Here is a 22,431-nt window from a genome sequence, read left to right on the forward strand (position 1 = left end):
TGAAAAAATGCAGATATCTTCTAGTTTGTGCTAAACACACCGCTTTATTTTTACAGCCCACGTCTTTCATGAGGATACGAATTGTTGAGGCAGTCTTGTTTTGCTTTTCAAAGACATTTTTGTAGAGATTTTTCACTAATGTGAATCTGATTTTATCTACTCAATTCTGTATAGATTAAGTAAATATGTATGATAATTTAACAGCTTCTGTGTATTCTTTTGTTATCCACATGGCCTTAATGCTATATAACAGTGAAGTCCAAAGAAAGTTGTAGGTAGTTGATTTCTTGGACTTTAATAAAAGTACTTTAATTATAGTACAATTTAAGCAATAAAGGATGGGGCACCGTTTATCCTCTGGGTGGCAGAATACCCATTTCATGTAGCCAAACCACTGTTTGTACCTTTTCAGTCTTGGCTACTCTTAGCACATTCCAGGGTGTACCTATTTAAATAACAGGGGGCTAAGTATATATAGGTATTTGTTATACACAGAGAGACACACAGGAAAGATCTTATAATGAGCAAAAAATAACATTAAATTTCCTCTTAAGTCACGGGAATAGTATTTTAGGCATAGTGGGCCACCCAAGGTTTTTGTCACATATTTTTATCTAAACATTTAAAAAATAAACGTGAAAATCATTCCTAGCTGGCAGGCCTTACATACAATACAGGTTGAGGGGCCAACTTGTAAGCTGGTTTTGTCCCCTCTGTAGATCCGTCATGTAAGCAAACAAGCTTGCTTGCTTTCTTTTGGGGGGAAAATCTAGTGTTTCTTTAAAACTGCCAAAGTTAAAGCACAAACAGGATGCGGGTCAAATGACGGTTTAGGTAGTTCTCTAGGTTTACAAATCTACCAACCACAAAATAGACACCTAACTTCTCCCACCTTTGGATTTAGGATACTGTCATGCACTGTAGAAAGAAATTCGGGATATGCTCACAAGGAAGGGAGACAGACACACACACACACTTCTACTCAATAAAGGGGACAGACAGACACACATCCCTACCCAAGTTCTAAAAGAATAAAACAAATTTTATTTTCAAACTTTATTTTCTGCAAAGCCAATCAACAAGTGTTGGAGGGGAAAAGTGTAAAAGTTATTCTTGCATATTTGGGAACAGCAAGCACTTAGTTTCAGAAAACAAGAACTTAAAATATTTGAATCAAAGGCAGTACCCTGCTACTTGTATTTTAAAACTGTCATGTTCTTAGCAACATTTCTTCCCTAAAAACTACGATATGATACAGAACGCAATAGCTCACTTGAAAGTGCTAGAATCAGAAGGTAAAGAACGCCATATGCCATCCCACTTAACATTTCCTACTATACAATGCTTTTTTTTTTGGCGCTTGATAAACCAAGCATTCATGTTAGCATTACATTCAACAGAAACATTTCTCATACAAGTTTAAGATCCTTGCCCCTCCAGTTCCGATGTTGTGACATCTGACTCTTCATCATTGTAAATATTTTCAGCCTGGAGATAACAACCAAATAAATTTATAGGTATAACTCCCCATGGTTTTTACAAGACTATCTAAAAACAGCATTTATTATTCCAGATTTTTGGATTTATGGGGCAATGTGTTTCAGTGTTGGAAGTGGACACATCTTTAGAGTAGTTAAGTAGTTTTCCTTGTGTTCCCCGCCCCCCCAAAACACTCTAATAAGTTTAATGAGGAAAGGCAGGCCAGTGTATAATTCCACATATACCCCTAGATGCCCAAGCACTATTTATTTAAATTATTGTTCATAAAAGGTGTTTCCCAAAAGCATTGCAAGCATTATTTAGAGGGAGTGATATCCCTGAGGTTTATGAGGGTTGGTTAACACCTCAGTGCCTTAGAGATGTCGGTCATGTACTTAGTGCTATCTTCAGAGTGCTCAGTATCATGTGCACTTGTTGACATTTTCCTCCTTTATTCTTTTTTTAAATTAAATATTTTTATTGATTTCAGAGAGGAAGGGGGAGGGGGGGGAGAGAGAGAGAGAGAACATCAATGATGAGAGGGAATCACTGATTGGCTGCCTCCTGAACGCCCCACGCCCCCACTGGGGATCGAGCCCGCAACCCGGGCATGTGCCCTTGGCTGGAATTGAACCCGGGACCCTTCAGTCCACAGGCTGACGCAAACTGGTTGGGGCTCCTCCTTTATTCTCCATGTCTATGACACAACAGACATTGGACATAGAGCAATGACGTCAAGAGCCCAGTTGAAAAGTAATCATGAAAATCAGAGCACATGCTGTGTCTACATCTGTTTATATACAGATACGTACAGAGATTTCTCCTGACTGGACAGATAAATATTTAACTAAAAATTGTCATTAAAATGGAAAAGGATTTTTAAAAATTATTCCCTTTCTATAAATATTTGGTACAATATACATCTAGATTTTTGAAATATTTCTATTACTTATATCAGTAAATCTCTCCTTTACAAGATAGCCATTTAAGAGAAAAAATATTTTAGCTCACCATTTGCCATATTTGCATGATGTTATCCTCAGACACCGAGCAAATGACCCATGGCTCATTGGGGTTCCAGCTAAAGTCTGATATCTTGGCAGTGTGTCCTCCATGAATAAACTGTTAATAGGAACAACAACAAAAAAAGCCTTGGTTTCTTATCTTTTGTTAGAGCATCAGTCTTGCAACAGCAGGGGTGGGTGTCACTGTCCTGCAGTTTGGAGGGAGGGCACAGGCTTAGTACACCACCACATAAACCTTAACCTTCAAGGGGCCGCCAAGATAATTTGATTAGGAACAGGAGGGAGATGGGCACTATTGGCATCAAGATCAAGGAAGTTGTTTCTGGGCAGGGAACTTAAAAATTCAGTCATTAAAAATTTTCCCCACTGTTAGTGTTAAGTGTTTCTAATTGAATATCTGCTCCCTCCTACCCCCCCAAATCCCTCAGAAATATTATAATTGAAATCAATAAGGAGTTACTATAACACTGTTTCCCAGGAGCTTGAATTATTCTTAATGAAACATTGGCCAAAACCTACTGGGCTCTATTTCCTATTTTCAATAAATGTCAAGCCCCAATTACAACAACCTCCAAGACCTCCAATTGGAAATTAAGAACTAGAATTTGAAGTTTTGACTCATTTTCTATATACATGGGATCAATGATAGAATCCAATCTGCATGTGACATTTTATCTTGCATAAGAAAGCCAACATATACCAGGAGTTCAGGAGGCCCATCTTCTGCATCTTCTGCTGATTGTTCTTCTCCAATTTTGCTATTAAGAAAGAGCATAATGCTTTTGTTATTGAAATTCTTGCAGCATGAATGTTTGCAAAACCAGTGTCAGCCCAGAAAGCGCATCTTAAAACACACACTGGAAAAATATTTCTATGCTGCTATCAATTAGTTTTTATATTACTTGGTGGGAGAGTGGACTGTTTATTTTCTGGAAATGGGATAGAGCTGTTCATAATTGAAACTGCAGAATATAATTTGTTAATATTAAAATTCACTCAATATTTTCATTGTAGTGTTTACATTAGAATTAAAAGGTGAAAAGCATGTAAGAACCTACACTTCTCTTAAAGCCTTTTTCATTCCAGAAGTGAGAAATAAGAACACATCAGTACCACATATCTGAAGATATGACAACAAAGCAACTTTATGGAATGTATAAGCCAAGGAAAGGTTCAGTTCCCCCTCCCTCTCTTAAAACTTTCAATTTGTAGAAAATGCCAACAGCCCCAATAGTGAAATCACTTTTAAGTGACACACCACTGATCAGCCCCATATCACATCTAGCCCAAAGGTGGACTTTGCTAATAACTGCTGGAAAAAAACAGCAAAAATATACAACCTTCTAAGTGATATTTTTTTCCTTCCGATAAAACCAAGCAAAAAAATCAAACATGTGGGACTGCTAGACAATTAATGTTTCTCCTCTCCCTATCAAGAGTATAATTGCTAAAACTGACCACTTTAATCCGTAGTTTTATCTAATGTAATTTTAACAGTAAGCAAGTCATAAATGAATTTTAAGAAGAAATTATACAATGTGTGCAAATTTATTCTTGGCACTTTTAGGGATAATCCAGTTGCCAGGGTACCAGACTTCTAAACCTTGCTGTAGCACCTCATACAACCAGTATATATTTTTGTTTTATGTTTCTAATTTTACTACTAAAATTGTTTTCAAACATACTCAAATAACAACAGCATTTTATGCTGCACTATCTGTTCCGTACACTGAAGGATGGGGCTACTGCCTCATATTAAGGCAGGTTTGGTTTTAATACACTAAAAATTCAGGCCACTTCAACACAACACATTTACTACAGGTAGGAATAAAGCTACTCTCTGGTAATTGAATGGCCACTTTAAGGTCAAGAACTTTAAAAAATGAAAACTATACAATGAGCTGAGCCCTAAGAAGAACATAAACTCTCTTGACAGCATGGGCTGTGCTTATCCCTATCACTAAGTATATCCCCAGCAGTTACACAACCCATAGTAGAAGCTCATCTGCCTATTGAATCGATGAAAGCAGAGAAGAGCAAATGGTAGAAAGTCTCCGAGAAAGACTAGTCCTGCAGATGCATGTGAGATCCCATGAGACCTGAAGAGCTAACATCTTTACCGCTTTTTATAGCAAGAGTGTCTTTTATACAATCATTTGGATGTTACAACACAAATGCACACCTCCCTCAACTTTAATCCTGAATATCAATAGAAAAATAAAACATTGCATAAATTTATTTTACAACTCATTTGCCGATTTACTTATGTCTTATAGAACAAAGATTCTTCAGGAAGGTACTTAAAATTTAACATTAGACTCATTAAACTGGAGTTAGCAAATTGCTCTTCTAAATTTATGAATTACATAATCTTAGATTAGCATATTTATATGCAGTTTCTCATCACCAGATTGAGTTACCTTAAATCCCACACATTCAGGCGGCGATCAGTACCACTTGAAGCCAGAATAGTTTCGTTATGTGGAGACCAGTGGACCTAGCAATACATATTTGAAAATGTAAAAAAATCATCCATTCTAAGGTTTGTGGATACTGTCCTAATCCTCACTATTTTCCCATGATGTGTTCTGTATCCTCTCCTTGGCCTACAGCCCTCACCCTTCTTGTCCAATCCTTTCAAGTGCTCTTAAATGGCCCATATCCCTGGCCTGCCCCCAGGAAGGATGCACTCCTCAATAGAGGGGAATTCAGCTAGGAGCCCAGTAATCTTATTCAGCCCCATAACTATCCCAAACTTTTAAATTTTTCAGTGAAGTGTATTTTGACCTACACAAATCTCTATTTTAAACATCATACAAGAAATCGTTTCACTAGAGGAGCCACCATGCTGACATACCTTACCTAAAGAATCCTTAGATTTCACTTTTTAAGCTGATCTGTTTTTCAAGACTTTTTCTTCTACTTCCGAACTAATCGTCTTTCAAAAAGCTCCAAGTTATTTACTTCCCATTAGTTAACTTATACAGAAGAGGAGCTTTTTTAAAAAAGCAACATTCCATACCCGTGATATAAAAGAAGAAAAAATTTTAATTCCCCCCTGCCAAAAAGTTACTAAAACCTGACATAAAGACACCAGAAAACTGTAACGTACCTGGAAAATTTCATCTTTATGAGATTCAAAGGTATGGAGCTTTAGTTTTAAGTTACGCAGATCCCATAAAGCTACAGTCTGAAGAAAAATAACAAGTGAAAAGGAATTCATTTTTGCATTTTCCGTAAGAGTTTTAAAATGTCTGATTACCATACAAAACAACTGGGTTATATGCAAAAACATAAAAACCTTATCCGCAGAGCCAGTTGCGAGAATGAACTCGCTGTAGGGATTGAATGACAGGCAATTGACTTCAGCGGTGTGTGCATCCACCAGGTGGCTTGGCTTGGAGGTGGTATTGGATCTGGTGTCCCATCTAAAACACAAAGTTACAAGGCACACAAGGAGGCCACTCAACCCTCCAGCTCATTTCCTCATCAACTCATCACCTCTACACTTGCCCCTTCAGACACCAACCACACCTAGAGTTGGCAATTTAGACTTCCAACCGCTAAATGATATATTCTAAACCTATGGAGAATAAACTAGGGCCATTATTTTTGGTTTCTCATTTATTACATTTCTGTCTTAATTTACCAACTATTTCAAGCATACACAAAATATTGACAAAAGCAGACAACCTAACAATTTGATACCTAAAACCCAGACTTGTCTAATTTCAGTATTTTGCCTTATTTACCTCCTATATTGGTTCCTTTGAGATAAAAAGCATTCTAGATTGTTGAATGCAGCCCTGTGGCCATGCCCTGATATAATCATTCTCCTCCCTCATCTTCAAAAGTCACCCTGATCTCAATTTTGGTATTTACCTCCATACCAAGCATGCTTAAGCTGTTTTGTGTTTTTTTCTTTCTTAAAAGCCAGTACGTAATTCTAAAAAAAGGAATTAAACCACAGGCCACCACAATCACTGATGGTCATTCAGGACTCCCTATAACACCATCCCACTGAACTTTCAACCTTACATCATAAGCTTCTGATCATCAGCAACAGATCCAAACAGTGACTCGTGCAGCAGGTGCCAGGCCACATCCTCAACAACAGCCGAGTGGCCAGTAAAGATGGCTTTAGCATCCACAATTTTGCCTTCCTTTGGTCCTGCATTTATATCCCACAGACAGACAGTCTAGAGAAGGAAAAATACACACAGAAGCCATAAAGGATTGAATTTAAATGCTAACATCTTATTTAAAATAACTTCATTAGAAACAAAACTATCTATATATAAAAGCCTAAGCGACCATTAGGACCGAACAACCAGAATGACCAGTCAACCAGTCGCTATGATGCGCACTGACCACCAGGGGGCAGACACTCAAATGCAGGACCTGCCCTTGGTGGTCAGTGTGCTCCCAGAGCCAACCTCCCACGGCCAGCCAACCTCCCCTGGTCCCTCCCCCCAGGCGGCAAACCTCTCAAGGTCCCTCCCCACCGCCCGCAGGCCCCGCCTGGCAGCCGGCCAGCTCCATCTGGCAGCCAGCAGGCCCCAGCCGGCCCGGCCCCTATCGCCAGCCAGGCCTAGGGACCCCACCCATGCACGAATTTTGGGCACTAGATCTCTAGATTAACTCTATGAAAGTTAGAAATAAACATGAGGGAGTGTAATATAAACCAAAGTGAAGCTTCATGAACAATAGTGTATAGGTGTAGATTCTATGATCTGAGAAGCAAAGGGCAAATAAAATACACTGTAATAGAGGCATGCATGGAGAGACCAGCACACTGGCAGGCAAGGAACACTCAGATTAGAATTTCTACCAATATACAGTCAAGTATGTAAAATTCATCTAGACTAGATTACATAACACTGAGAACCCAGCATTTGGTATCCACTGAACAGATGTGCACGTCCTAAATATTCACGCTAAGTTGGGAGACTGGTAATTGAAATGAAAACATGACTCAATAAAAGGCAAAAGTCTTTGAACAAGCCTCTCATGGGAGGAACCACTGCAGACACCGGAAGTACGACAAGAGAAGGACCCAGAAAGCCCCACTAGGCCATGAGAGGCCCGAGCTTGGGCCTGCAGACAGACCCAGACCCCATGGCATGCTCCTCAAACCCAAGGAGAGGCCATGGGGCCAGTAGGCTCTTGGAGATTAGTCTTCTTTTGACAAACCATCACACAAAAAATTAACAGCAAAGTCTTAAGCTTTATGAAAAAAAAAATACTACAAGCTATAGGACAATGATTCTCATCCAACTGTGTAAAATTTGAGGTAATTCCATTAAGGTATGTTCATACTAGTTCCACTGACACTGGTAATGGTTTCATCTGTTTTTAAATCACTTTCTTATCTGAAAGGGTTGCTGTAACTAAGCTATTTCCCAGGAGTAATAGCTATTTTCCAAGTAACAAAAAATTAATACACGTGCCCTTAGTTTGCTGACACACACTCAGACTCACAATGCACATGCACTGGAGAGAAAGGAATGGGTGGAGCTCTTGCCACCACCCCCTCCTCACCTCAGGACAGATCCTGGGAAGATTAGCAAGATGCCCGGCACATGCAGAGTCCTCAGGTATAGTTAGCTATTACTGTCACTGGCAACTCGCTGTCTGGTGTCTTCAAAAAGTACTACTAATTAAGTAGAACCCATCTTCCCTATTTGGGAGACTTTCCCGTCTACTGTGAGGAAAGCAGGAATGTGACACAGGCTCTCCATCAGTCCAACCAGGACTTTGAATTGTGAACCAAAAAAGGGGAGACTCTGTTCTGATGGGTGGGTGGGTGGGGGGGCATAACATACACTTTTTTAAAAATATATTTTTGATTTCAGAGAGGAAGGGAGGAGAGGGAGAGATAGAAACATCAATGAGATGTTAGAGAATCATTGATTTGCTGCCTCCTGCATGCCCCCCCACTGGGGATCGAGCCCGCAACTCTGGCATGTGCCGTTGACCAGAATTTAACCCAGGACCATTCAGTCCGTAGGCCGACGCTCTATCCACTGAGCCAAACCAGCTAGAGCCATAACATACACTTTCCAAGATGGCAAGAATGACGTCCTCGCTGGCCTGATTTGCTGGCCTACCCTCCCTTTTCCGGGCCATTTTCTAGCCATCATAGCAATTCTGTGTACCTTACCCAATGCCCTCCTGATAAATTCCTTTTCTGTTTAAATCAGCCAGAGTCAGTTTTGATTGCTTTAACTACAGAATCTTGACTGGGCCAATTAACTACTTTCAATATTTTAAAAAGCCTAACAGAAACTACAATCAACAGAAATATAAAGATCTGTGATGTGACAGACCCTGTTCTAGGCATCGGGATATACTAAGACTAGAAACCTACTCTCAAAAAACTGACATAAAGTGCGGCCAAATTACATGAGCTCCAGAAGTCTACCCTTGGCTTCTGGTTGGAGTCATACCAAACACTTTCTGCTTACAGTAGCGAATCCATAAAGATATGGGGCCATTAAGTGGCATGAATGCTACAAACATTGATCTACAATACATTAATGAGATCTCTTTGCAGTTGTATGGTACTTTTAATTGTTAAAACAATTTATAATAGGAATGCTGAAGTAACTCAACAGGGAAAGATTTGTCTTTCTAACAAATGGTGGTGGAAAACTGGATATCCATATTCAGAGAATGAAGTTGGACTCCTACTTCACACTATATATAAAAATGAACTCAAAATGGATCAAAGAACTAAATGTAAGAGTTAAAATAAGTCTTAAAAAACATTGGTGTAAATTTTTTTTTTGATGCTGGGTTATATATGGTTTCTTAGATACAATGCCAAAAGCATAAATGACAAAATAAAATACATAAACTGGACTAAAAATTAAATACTTTTGTGTTTCAGAGGACATCATCAAAAAAGTGAAAAGACAACTCACAGAATGGGAGAAAAATTTCTGAAATCATATATCTGATAAATCATGTATCTATCTAGAATATACAAAGAACCCTTACAATTCAACAATTAAAAACCCCCACAAAATTTAGCAATGGACAAAGGACTTAAATACACATTTTCCCCAAGATATACAAGTGGCCAATAAGCACATGAAAAGATATTCATCATTAGTTGTCAGGGAAATGTAAATCAAAACCGCAATGAGATACCACTTCACACCCACTAGGATGGCTATAATAAAAAAGACAGACAATAACAAGTGTTGGTGAGGGCATGGAGAAACTAGAACCCTGGTACATTGCTGGTGGGAATGTGAAGTGGTGCAGCTGCTTTGGAAAACAATTTGGCAGTTCTTCAATAAGTTAAACATAGAGTTACCATATGATCCAGTAATTCCACTCTTAGGTAATTAGCCAAGAGAAATGAAAACACATGTCCACACAAAACTTGTACAAAAATGTTCACAGCAACAGGATTCAAAATAGCTCCAAAGTGGAAGAAAGCCAAATGTCTAACTGATAAATGAATAAAACTATAGTATATCAATATGATGAAATATTACTCAGCTATAAAAATGGGGTACTGACATATGCTTCAACACAGATGACATTATGCTAAGTGAAGGAAGCCAAACATAAACCGCCACATATATTACGATTGCATTTGTATGAAATATTAAGGAGAGACAAATCTATAGAGATGGAAAATAAATTAATGGTTTCCAGGAGCTGTGGGAAGGAGGGATTGAGGAAAGACTGCTTAATGGGTATGAAGTTTCTTTTTGTGACATTTTATGAAAATGTTTTTTGAACTATATAGTGATGATTTCACAGATTTGTGAATACACTAAATCTCACAGAACTGTACACAAACAAAAAATAAATAAAATGTTATTTATATTACTCAGGCCTCACAAATACTCCATAGTTTCTATTACAGAGGTTAACTCTACACGAGTAGATTAGAAAGAATAGGTTTCTTACATGGTCGTCAGATGCACTTAGCAGATGTCCACTCAAATTAGAATTCCAGGAAAGACCATAGCCTTCCTTCTGGTGGCCTCTTAACCTAAGATCAGGATTACACTCTCCACTTGGGTCTAAAGAAAAAAAGAAATGCATTAACTACCAATTATCGGTTTACTGGAACTGGTAAGAGCAAAGCCTCACCTGAGTAAGCCATAACATTTATTTATGCTTGGAATAGCACTGCATACACACAAGGACTTGGTCTGACCCAAAGTTGCCTTGGAAAGCTATTCTCTGTGCTTCATTCCAAATACTCAACGCAAACCAGGTCTCACGACCATAAAACAACCGGTTCCTTTGCAAAACCTAGTACTAGTTCTAACACAAAATACTGAGAACTATAGCTATTCTACAAATTTGCGCAATGACAAACCGCCTCACCTCTGGGTCAATTTTTAAAAACATTTTTGTAAGGAGAGAGATAACACAACAGGTCTGGTTGCTCAGTCCTTGCATATATCTGGGATAGCCTGTAACCATGACTGACCCTTAGCCAGCTCCTGGGAATGTGACCCTCAAAAAATTATTCATGTCGCTAAGAACGAAGTTTTATAAGCCCAGAGCAGTAGGGCATGCTGTGGCAGCTTGTTAAGACTTGTAGGATTGTTTAGCAAGATTCATGATATTACCACTGCTGGGGTCCTGACTTTCCCTTACCGTGACTGGTCATAGAGCGAGATGTGCCTATGTAACCAGATCTCCATAAAAACTCCAGACCCTGAGACTCAAAGGGGCTTCCCTGGGCAGAGACATTAGCACATGCCCCTGTAGTTTGCTGCTACAGAGAACGTATGCTCTCTGTGGCCACAGCAGGGAAGGACTCAGAAGCCTATGTGCCTGACCTCTCTGGACTATGCCTGATCTGTATCTATATCCTTCTGCTTTTGCTTTATACAGTTTGCTGCCAGGAGTATAATCTGCTGTGAGGTCCTTCTGTTAAATCACTGAAATCAAGCATGGTTATTGGACCTACAAAACAATTTTTAAACCTTGAAAAATTATAGTGTAGCCTAGTTTGAATGATTTCAGAGCAGTTATTTGGAATCAAGTAAAAATGGTCAAGCAATGGCTTGACTTTTACCTGGTTTAGCAGGGTGCTTTGTATAGTCAAAAACCAGCACGTCAGAAGATGGTGTCTTTGTAGCAATGATGTGAGGATTCTGCGGCATGTAACGAGCACGGTTTACTTCTCCTTCGTGATTAATTTTAATTTCACATTCAATTTTTCCTGTTACAGAACCAAAGCCACCAAATTCTAATGTGAGAAGAAAGAAATAAACACATACACTTACAGTTAAAGTCCACAAATCGATTTAATCAACCCAGTAGATTTTAATATGACAGAATACAACACAAATTGATGAGAGAGAACACCAAAGTATTGGTTCACTTGCCACTTGGAATTAATTTCTTCTCAACGTCCATTTGCATTAGAAAATATTGAGAGCTATTTTATGCAAGTTAATTCAGCTCCACCTCGGGTTCAAAACAATTAAAAATTGTCCTCTTTCACTTCTGAAAATGATGTACTTACTCACTAAAATTTAAATAACCACATAATAAACACACTTCAGCTTTTTAGTGCAAGTACAACTAATTCAGAAGTGCTGCAGTGAATTAGCATTTTAGGTTTCATCAAGACATGGAAGGTTTCACCCTCCGGAGTATAAACACTCCTGAGTCTAAAGTAAAAAAATATCCTCAAATAGGATATCCATGCCTACTAACCATCACCCAAACCTAAGGAACACATACATGCTAGTTCCACCAGCATACTTGGTTCAACTGCTAGCAGAGTGCCAACACTAAAATGAGGGGGCTTAACCTTTCTATCTGGTGTGGGGGTAAGACCATAGTGTAAAATAGTTATATAAAGGCCCTAGAAAAGTAACAAAGCCACACAAAAAGTAATGTAATGTCTGGGAAACAGCAAGATGATAGCAGAAAGAATACAAGTAGAGAACATTTAAGCAGATAATAGCAAACAAGAACATTTTCTTTTTTTGTGTTCATAGATAAAAACTTGAATTAGTTGCTGACACAGAAAGTTCGGGGAGGCTTCACATTATAATAGTTATTTTTTCCTGAACTATCTTGCTGCTTCTTTGCATTCCTTTTTAGCTCACCCTGTGTCTCTGTTCAAGAGAATACTCCCTCAAATGCCCAATGGAGCCAGGCAGGTAACAAGTCAAACAGACTGGGTGGGACCTGGTGAAAACACGCTGAAAGCAGTAAACCATTTCTCAGTTTCAGCCAGCTTTTTCGATGTGGGAATGTTTCATGAACATTAGTTCCCATGGCTTCATACCAGAATTTAGCCACTCTTCTCCATGGCAAACATTAGCTTACTATTTCTGTGTAGCTGAAAATCATCTCCCATTCCACAACTCCTCCTCTCACACAACCACATGAAATCCTCTATTTCACTCTCAGCATTTCCCTGCCCATCGTGTCAATGGAAGAAATGTGCCAAAGAACTCTTACCATTTGCAACAGCATGGATGGGCCTGGAGAGCATTATGCTAAGCAAAATAAACCAGCCAGAGAAAGATCACACAATCTCACTCATATGTGGAATCTAATGAACAACATAAACTGATGAACATAAATAGATACAGAGACATAGAAGCATCGAACAGACTGTCAAACCTCAGAGGGAAGGCAGGGAGGGGAGGGTGGGTGGAAAGAGATCAACCAATGAACTTTAATGCATATATGTATAACCCATGGACACAGACAATAATGTGGTGAAGGCCTGGGGTGGGGGGCAGGGGCAGGCTGGGAGAGGTCAACAGAGGAAAAAGGGGACATATGTAGTAACCTTCAACAATAAAGATTTAAACAAAGAGAAATGTGCCCCCCCCCCCCGCTTCCTAAGACTACCCCTCCAGATTATTTCACCTCTTATCTCCTGAGAGACTGCTCTAAACCTGCCCCTTCCCCCATGGACTCCAAGCGTTCCTTCTAACCTTTCTTCTGTCAAGATATTCAAGTTTACCAGCTCCTTTAGATACAATCCAACTACCTCTTAGAAGAATGAATAAACTGATGTTTAATCACAATGGAATACTATACAGTAATTAAAATAATAAGATAGACATCAACATGATATACACACATTAAAAAAAAAAAATTGAATGGCCTGGCCGGGTGGCTCAGTTGGTTGCAGCATTGTCCAGTACATAAAAAAGGTTGTGGGTTTGATCACCAGTCAGGGCACACACTGGAGGCAAGCGACTGATATTTCTCTCTCTCCCCCTTCCTCTCTAAGTAAAATTAATAAACATATCTTCAGGTGAGAATTAAAAAATGTATCTATTCTTAAAAATAATATTAAATGAAAAAAGCAAGCTGTGAAAGAAGATTATGTGTATTTACTACTGCATAAGTAATAAAAATATAAACAGTTGAAAATGGCACACTAATTTCAGGACAGTGAATTCTTGGAGAGGGAGGAATGGAATACGGGTGATGGGACTTGAGCTGTAATGCACTATTTTCACTAAGACAAAAACCTAAAGCAAGTACTAGAAAATGGTAAAAACTATTAAATCATTTGAGGCTGTGCAGTAAGCAACAGGTCTGGTTGCTTAACCCTCAAAGCTCTGAGGGACACTGGGACCATGACTGACCCTTCACTGAGTGCTGGGAACATGGATCTAAGAATGTTCTTTGTGTCACTGATGGATTGATGATTTTTGTGGTGCACACCTGGTTCAATGGACTGTGCTGTACCAGTTTGTCAGGGTTGCTGCGCACAAATATCAACATTGACGATACGCTTCTGGTTTCATCACTGGGGTCCTGAGTTTCAGTGTCATGGCTGGCTGCCTGCAGGACAGGATGTGCCTATGAAACCAGCCCCCCATGAAAGCCTCCGACCTTGACATTAGAATGGGTTTTCCTGGGCAGAGACACTTCTTGTATCCCTGTCATTTGCTGCCAGAGAGAAAGCACATCCTGTGCAGCCCTAAAGGAGACTTGTAACAGACCTCCCTGGACTCCCTGATGCATATCTTGTTCCTGTCCTGCTGCTTCTGTTCTGTACTGTTTATTGTAACAAACTTTAGCCATAAGTATAATTTGTTCTAAAGTCTTGTGAGTCTTCCCAACAAAAGCACCAGAACTTGGGTGGTCAGGGGAATATCAAAGCAGGGGAATGTATGTTTGGAGGTAAAAAAACCACCAATGAAGTCAACAGTTTCCATAAAAATCCTCACTATTAACTGATTTAACTGGTATATATGCCTCCTGACTTTTTTCTATGCACACACCAGTCACCCGATTTTTCTTGGACACTTTTCCATACCGGTGCAGACAGATTTATCTCACTTTTAGAATTGCTGCATAATATTTCAAACATACACCCTAATGTGTTTAACTAATTTCCTATGAACTACTATCTGGGTTGTTTTGCTCGGTTGATCCTAATATTTCTGTCAATCCTACAAATAATGCTACTGTAAAATCTTTGTGCACCTGTGGCAAGTAGTTCCGTAGACTAGAGTCCTAGTAGTTAAACTGCTGGGCCAAAAGAGATTAGTACAAAGTTTTACTAACATGTAATTGGAAAAAGGCTTAAGACAGCAATACTGGAATACATGGTATACCTACCACCCTTTTCGCTGTCACAGTGGGAAGCATCAAACTGTGCATCATCATTCGGAATATGGACGCGAGCAACCACGAGATGATTCTGCTCATCAGACGTGTGAGTCCCCAGCACTAGCCAATGAAGGGCATAATCCTTTCCTTCTGGTCTGTTTGGAAAAGAAAATAAGTCACACTAATCCTACAAGAAATCAGTTGTCTCAACAATAAAGATAAAATTGAAAAAATCATTTAATTCAGTTAATCACTGATCCCTGTACTTCTAAATAATGACTTCTCACCTAAAAAATATCTCCCACTTTAACACACTACATGTTTCTGATTTCCCAATAAGAGGCAACAACGTAAGAATGGAAAGAATAAGGTGTTGGGTCAGAAAAACCGGGTTTAAATCTTGGCTCAAACTAAAATTAGCTATACGCAGTTTCTTAAATCACAACTTCCCTGTGGACCTCAGTTTCTTCACTTAAACAGGTTATAAGTGCAAATGGCGTGACGTGAAAACCCCCTATTTACATTTATGGTGCTAAAGTTTATGAAATGGGCCTTCTCAATTTTACAGGGTGTGTGTGTGTGTGTGTGTGGGGGGGGTGTCTTTATTACCTAGTTCTATGGAAACCGATTTGAGGCTAAAGAACCTGCCGATACCCCTTGCCACTTTGGTTCAAACAGTGATTTTTGCATCTGTATCTATTAACAATGGCTTTCCCCTTTGTATTATCTGAATAGCAATTTTCACCTGTGTCCCATGGTTCCACTTCAGTGAGGAGGGCTGAGAAGTAGGGCTCTGGACCCCAACACTAGACATATTAAGCTATTTATCTGTTTCTCAACTTCAGTTGTACAAAGGATTCAGTAGTTTATATTAAAAAAAAAAAAAGGTTTGCCCGGCCCGCATGGCTCAGTGGTTGCCTGTTGACCTATGAACCAGGAGGTCACAGTTCGAGTCCCAGTGTGGGGGCATGCGGGAGGCAGCCCACTGATGATTCTCTCTTATCATTAATGTTTCTGTCTCTCTCTCTCCCTTCCTCTCTGAAATCAATAAAAATATATTTTAAAAAAGGTTTGAGAGTTACTTTTAGGCATGTAATTTAGTAATAACTAAAAAATACAAAATGAAATTTTACCAAAATTTGTTTTAAAGTTAAAAAAAAAAAGAACAATACACACACAACTCCAAGAACAGAATAAGGTGGCCACAGCCAAGTAATAGCAGCTTGCTGAAAAAAAGACATGGATCTTAGTTGATGTATGCTCAGTGGCCAAAAATATGAAGCAGGGGGAAAAATGGGGGAATGGTGGGCGTTTGTACTACTCTCAACAATAAAGATTTAAAAAAGGGAAATTAATTCCACTTTAGAGGAACTTATATGGGGAGGGGGGAGGCAATGCGCATGACCATTCACCCACTTATTTTTTTGCTGGAAAACCACACTTAGAAAATTAGGCTCTAGGCAATGTACTTTAGGGGGACTTAGATAAAATGAAGCCTTTACAGGGAATAGTGGCTCAACGTGAAATGCAAATTAAACATATCTCACCAGAACCATTTGAAAATAAATAGGAATGCTTGAAAGGAGGCACCAAGGAGCAATGTTAACGCTGACATAAAAATTAAAAAAGTGATTTGTTTTTTTATGGGGTTAAGCAGAAAAACTAAGATCAACAGGTAAGAGTTACATCACAGGACCTTTCTAAGGAGCACAGCTCCAAGATGGACTGGAGGACCTGAGAAATTTCTCTGGACTCTAAAGCTCAACGATTCTGGTTTCCCAACTCAATCATTATACTGGGATTTTTCTTTTTACTGCAAATCTTTTCATCTCCCATCCTTAAAATACAAGCCTATTTTCCCGAACCAATTATTATTACACTATTTCCCTCCAATACTGGATACACCTAAGGCTGCAGAAGACTAATGAGTAGCCAACATTTCTACTGCTTTGTATAGGGACAAAATACAATCACAATCCCTTCATACCCCAAACAGAACCCTGCAAAGCACACACAGCCATCCTCAACATCCAAGAATGCAGGCTGGCTGGCATTTTTCTTGCATTCCCAGAGCCACCACAGGTCCCACAACCAGGTTCTACTTCTTCGTATGCAAAGACCACCAGGGAGCATACAATTTAAAGTCTTTTCCTGCTAAGTTCTTACTTACATATAAAAGCAATGAACATATGCATCTATTATCTTTACAAAATATTTACACAAAACACATTATAAGTAACATTTTAAAAAGACTTCAGTAAACGATTTCACTGAAATCCAAATGGAGAAACAATTCTAGAGTTTGATTAATCCTCATTAAATTATATGCTCATAATACCGAAGTTTAATGCACTTCTAAGTACACGTCCAAGTTCCTACTAGAAAAAAAGTCCAAATATGTGAGAAAGGTAGTCTAGTGCAGGGACTGCCTCAACTCTGGGGCTATACGTTTTGATTTTGAAAGTCCCCTCCACCACTTGCCACCTGTGTGATCTCGGGCATGTTATTTAACATATCAGCCTCCAATTCCAGATCAGTAAAACAAGGATGATAAGAAGTAATCAAAGCACTTTTTTTTTGCTTGAAATTTGTTATTTTCTTTTTTAAAAATTTGTTATTGTTTAAAGCATTACATATAGTAGTACATATATCTCCTTTTACTTGTTTTAAATAGTAAGCCAAAAAATAAGACATAAAACTCTATGGATGTGTCAGGCTCTGCTCTAAGAGCTCAGTAAATGTCAGCAATTACTACCAGAGAAATTTTAGAAATAGCTGAAAAGAACACGCTCATGAAGACCACCAGTGACCTCAAAGTGTATTTCATACTATATAAGCCAATAACACTTTTTCAGTGAACTGCTGCTAAATTCTTTTTCCTTTTGCCAATTAAAATATATTCATTTTGGGAGCTGGTTACTTGGTAAAAAAATTCATCAAGCCATATGCTTATGATTTGTGCATTTTTCTGTACATATATTTTTCAATAAAGTTGAAAGGAAACCCATTCCTCTGGGCTCAAAGAGATGCTGTTCTGTATTTAAGCCCAAGAAATGTCAAATATATCTTCTGCTTCCTACAAACATTAATCTCACAACAGATTCTATTTTAATATCATATTTATACCTCAGAAATTATCCCATAAAACCACTTAAGTTAGTTTTGACAATAAGTCACCTGTCCCCTCATCCAAGGGCTAAGTTGATTACATGCTTACGTTGTATGTATAACATTCCAAAAGAAGGAAATTCAGGACAACAGTTCAATTTGTGCAAAATAAGTTGCCAGGAACCCTTACTTAGTCACTTCAGGAAGCCACTGAACCGTAAGACTCGGCCACTGAAGAGCATGGGTCATAACCAGGTCATACAGAAACGGTGTATTCTTCTTCCAGATTTTATATTCTTCATTGATGACACGCTCCTCCACAGTATCTTCAAACACTGGAATTTGGAGAAATTAAGTGGCTAAGAGGGATCGAAGTCAGAATCTGTACACAGACACTGGAGGTCACCTCGAGATGGCCACACCTTAGCCACTCTTTCTCTTTACCTCTAATTTGAACACGAACAACTAACCGCCCTTCCAGAGCGTGCAGAGAATATTAACACCAGGAAGCGGATTTTTTTGCACTTTGAGGTCAATACCGCCTGCGTATACAAAACTGGGTAATTAATTACACAAACACCGAAAGTGTTTTGCTGGTTACAGCTGTTCGCACCTGTTCTGAGATGACGACCCCTATGTAGAGGGGCTCTACGACCCACCCGGGGAGACAAAACCACGTGTAGCAGAAAGCCAGCGACCCGCTCCCCCCATCCCCCACCGAGTGAGGCCTCTACTGCCACGAAGCCGCCGCAGGCAGCCATAGGCCGGCGGGTTCCAGAATCCCCCGGACAAGGGCCGCGACCCCGAGGCGATTGGCGCGCGCGCGTGAAAGCAGCCGCTGTGCTCGCTTTTCAGGCTGCGAAGGCCGCCTCCGCTCGGGGGGCCGAGGGCGCCAGAGGGAGCGCCGCAGCCGGAGGGGGGGGTGGGGGTGGGGGGAGGGAAGGGGCTCAACTCGCGGCCCCGCACCCGGCTCCGGAAGTGCTTAGAGCCCCGAGCGCTTCGGCCGCGTCCCGCGTAGGCCCCTGAAGGCGCGCGCCCAGCCTCGCGCCCGGCCCCGCCCCCTGCCCCGCACGCCAATTCGCGCCTTTCTCCGGCGCGTGCCGCGGCCTCGCGCGCCCGCCGCCCCCCGCGGCCCTGGCGCGCGCCGCCCCGCAGGGCCTCTTACTCTCTTTACTCGCCATCTTGCGTCGGGTCGTTCGCCCCTTGCCGCCGCCTCAGAGTCCCCTCTCTAGTAAAGAGCAGCCCAACCGCAGGCGCTCCTGCCTTTCCCAGGCGCGCCACACGCTTGTAGCTCTCGAAGCCTGAGCTCTGTCTCAAGGCCTGGGTGCTCCCCAGACGCTGCGTCCTTCTCGCCTGCCTCCTCCCCGCTCGCGGGTACCGAGGACTGAAGCGCTCTTCTCTCTCTCCAAACTTGGAACGAGACTTTTCAACCCGCGCCTTCCAGCCCGCCCAGGCAGCTGAGCGCAGGCGCATCCGCTCTGGGAAAAGTAAGAGGCGGTGGGGGGGCGGGCCTGGGAGCCGCTGGCTTCTTTGTCTCCACCAATGACGTGCGGCAGGCGGGTTTCACGCGGCGTTCGGAGGCGGGCTTCTGGAGGATGGGCGGGGCGTTTCGCGGCAGGAAGTTGGCGAGGCGCAGGCGCGAGGACTCGCCCGACGCTCCCAGGGCTGGGCGCGGGGGCGGAAGGGGGTGCGCGGGGGTGGGGCAAATGGTGGCTCAGCTTGCAAGCTGCGCGGGGGCTGGGAGCCCCCGGAGGCGAGCCCTGGAGCCGCGGGGCGTGGTTGCTCGCCGCAGCTCTAGCGGTGGAGGGTGGGGGTAGGGGGTGGGGATGGGGGCAGGGTGGCTGCCGCCACTTAGCTAAGCAAAATCTCGAAGAGGAGAAAATGGTTTCTAGTCTCGAGAGATTATTGTGTCCTCAAAGTCTACACGATAATCACGGGCGTGCAATTCTGTGCACCCCGAAAGGTTTCCCTCCCGCCGATTCGCCTTTCCTGGAACCCAGTTGAACCGAGGTGGGCTTTATCAGAGGCAAAGGGGACCTTTTGCAGAGGCCGTGGGCGTTTTCAGTCTGCAGAAGACGCTGGGCCTCCCTGTTAGGCTAAACCTGCGGCCTGTGCTAGGATAGGCCGCCAACTGGCCCGAAGCTGACTTGAATTACATTTTTGTTCGTTCACACATTTGGGTCCTTCAGACCACGATTTGCGGCGTCTTTCTGGTCTTCAGGAGATTTTCGTCCCTAAACACTGGCTCTCTTATCTCAATCCCAGCCCAGGCCCCGGCCCCTGCTGAGTCATTCTTATCACCTGCGGGGGGCGGGGGGAGGGCAGGGCGAACCCACCCCAAGCTGTCCTAAACTGGGTAGAGCTGCTCTAAGCTAACCCGGGCTGGCCTGAGCCCCGCTTTGCCCTGGAATTTGGTAGCCCCTGAGAAGTGCGTTGGGGTGAGGAGAAAGCGGGCTGCGAGGCCAAAAGGGCCAGAAGCAGAGGGGGCACGGGGTCGAGGGACGTGGTCGAGGTGCTACGTGCAAAGGGGACCTCAGTCTACATCTAGACTCTGACAGAGGCTCTCCTTGCAAAAGCACCTCCCAGAAAATGTGCTGCTTTAATATTTTCCAAGTGTCTTCATGCAAGTGACCGTGGTGATTCTCAAACGAAATCGTGCAGTTGCCGATGCGATGTCCACTTTTCTAATCGGGAAACAAACCCAGATGTCATCCTAGTCGGCGTCAGAGCCACTCATGTTACTTTATATAGAAATTTACCGTATGGTGTCTCTGTTTTTGTATACCATACAATTCATATTAAAGCTCTCTCTGCCTTCCCGTAGGGCCCTGGAATGTTAGAGACCAAAGCTGGGGAGGGGAGGAGCTGGAGAGGGAAGAGAGTTGGAAGGGTGTTTAAACAAGACAGCCCACACTGGTTAACAACGTTTTTCTAAAAGGAGCCAGATCGGAAACATTTCAGACTTTAGGGGCAACTACTCAAAGAGAGCAGCCCTAGAAAATATGGGTGAGCCTGCCTATGTTCCAGTAAAACTTTATAGACACTGAAATTTGAACTTCATATAATTTAAACGTGTCACAAAACATTCTTTTGAATTTTTTTCAACCACTTGAAAATGGAAAAAAATCATTCTTGGCTCATGGGTCATACAAAAACAGGTAGAGGGGTAGATTTAGCTGGAGGACTGTAGTTTGCCCACCTTGTTCTGGAATAATGGGAACCTCCTCATGTGCACAGCAAGAGAAGGCTTGGCAGACTATATCCAGTCTTGCTTGAATATATTTTACTTATTTCTGATAGGTAGGCATGATTTCCAAAATCTGTTAAATGTTTAAAGGATTGAAAGAAATCTTCCCAGACGATATGGCTTTAAAAATCTTTGTCCACCTCACTGAGGGAAAGAGAAGGGAAGATGGAGCAGATATTTGGGAGTTTCTGAAAATATTCAGGCACTATCATATACTTAATCTGAAAGTATCATATACAGCATAATTTATTAGCTTTGGGGGTTTTGTTTTCGTTGTTGCTAAATTTAATCTGTAAATTCTGTTTGTTTTTTGGGTCTTTTTTGGTTCATTTTTTTTAATATAAAAAAAGTAATACCAATTTTCTCTTTTGAATTTCTTAACTTCAGTTTTGTTTTTGCCTTTCCCTCCAACTTCTTAGCTCTGATCTTAAGCTTTTCTCCTATTTTCTCTGTGTCTTTTTGTCTCTTTTGTACTCAGCTCCTTCTACTAGTCAAATAAGGCATCAACATATTCACGCACAAGGTGTGGGCTGTTAACTGAGAGAAACCCTGTTTAGGCATCTTTCTCTGCTTACCTCAACGTTGCTATAATATTAACCACCATTTTCTCCATACTGGTGTTTTACAGACTAGTATAGTACACTTGTATGTAAACCAAAACAAGTTACGACAAAACAGTGCTGACCTTTAATATGCACTCTGGTATTTTATTTTATTTTTAAAAATATTCAGATTAACCTCTACGTTGATTTTGTGATCACACTTAGTCACAACTTGAAGTTTGAAAAACAAGGGTACACTAGGATATTTTTGAAACCTCTAGCCAGTCCCTGTCAACCCTTTATAAAATAGCAACACAGGTAATCACTTTCTGCCTATATTTTCTTTTTCCTCATAGCACTTATCACCACCTGACATGTTTGTTCATAGGCTTTTCCCTCTAAGCCAGAATGTGAACTGATACCAGGACCTTTTGTTGTATCCTCAGCACTT

At 41.2% G+C, this 22,431-nt stretch overlaps 1 protein-coding gene across 3 annotated transcripts; it reads right to left on the reverse strand.

Annotated features, from left to right (window-relative positions):
* Positions 1-1,041: 1,041 nt before the first annotated feature.
* RBBP7 (RB binding protein 7, chromatin remodeling factor) lies at positions 1,042-19,516 on the reverse strand. Of its 3 annotated transcripts, none has more exons than XM_079764435.1 (12): positions 19,357-19,516; positions 18,382-18,526; positions 15,093-15,238; positions 11,560-11,706; positions 10,434-10,549; positions 6,543-6,703; positions 5,806-5,932; positions 5,617-5,694; positions 4,925-5,001; positions 3,205-3,262; positions 2,491-2,601; positions 1,042-1,488 (listed from the first exon to the last, which is right to left on the reverse strand). In XM_079764435.1, exons 1-12 carry the CDS (start codon positions 19,370-19,372, stop codon positions 1,420-1,422), a joined length of 1,251 nt encoding a protein of 416 aa, XP_079620561.1. In that variant the 5' UTR covers positions 19,373-19,516; the 3' UTR covers positions 1,042-1,419. The 3 variants fall into 3 exon arrangements, with proteins under 3 accessions (XP_079620561.1, XP_079620560.1, XP_079620562.1); XM_079764434.1 differs by having other exon boundaries at positions 11,560-11,733; XM_079764436.1 differs by lacking the exon at positions 19,357-19,516 and adding an exon at positions 18,805-19,147 and having other exon boundaries at positions 11,560-11,733.
* Between the last annotated feature and the right edge of the window lie 2,915 nt (positions 19,517-22,431).

Source organism: Cnephaeus nilssonii (genome assembly GCF_951640355.1).
Source record: "Cnephaeus nilssonii genome assembly, chromosome: X".
Classification (NCBI taxonomy): Eukaryota; Metazoa; Chordata; class Mammalia; order Chiroptera; family Vespertilionidae; genus Cnephaeus; species Cnephaeus nilssonii.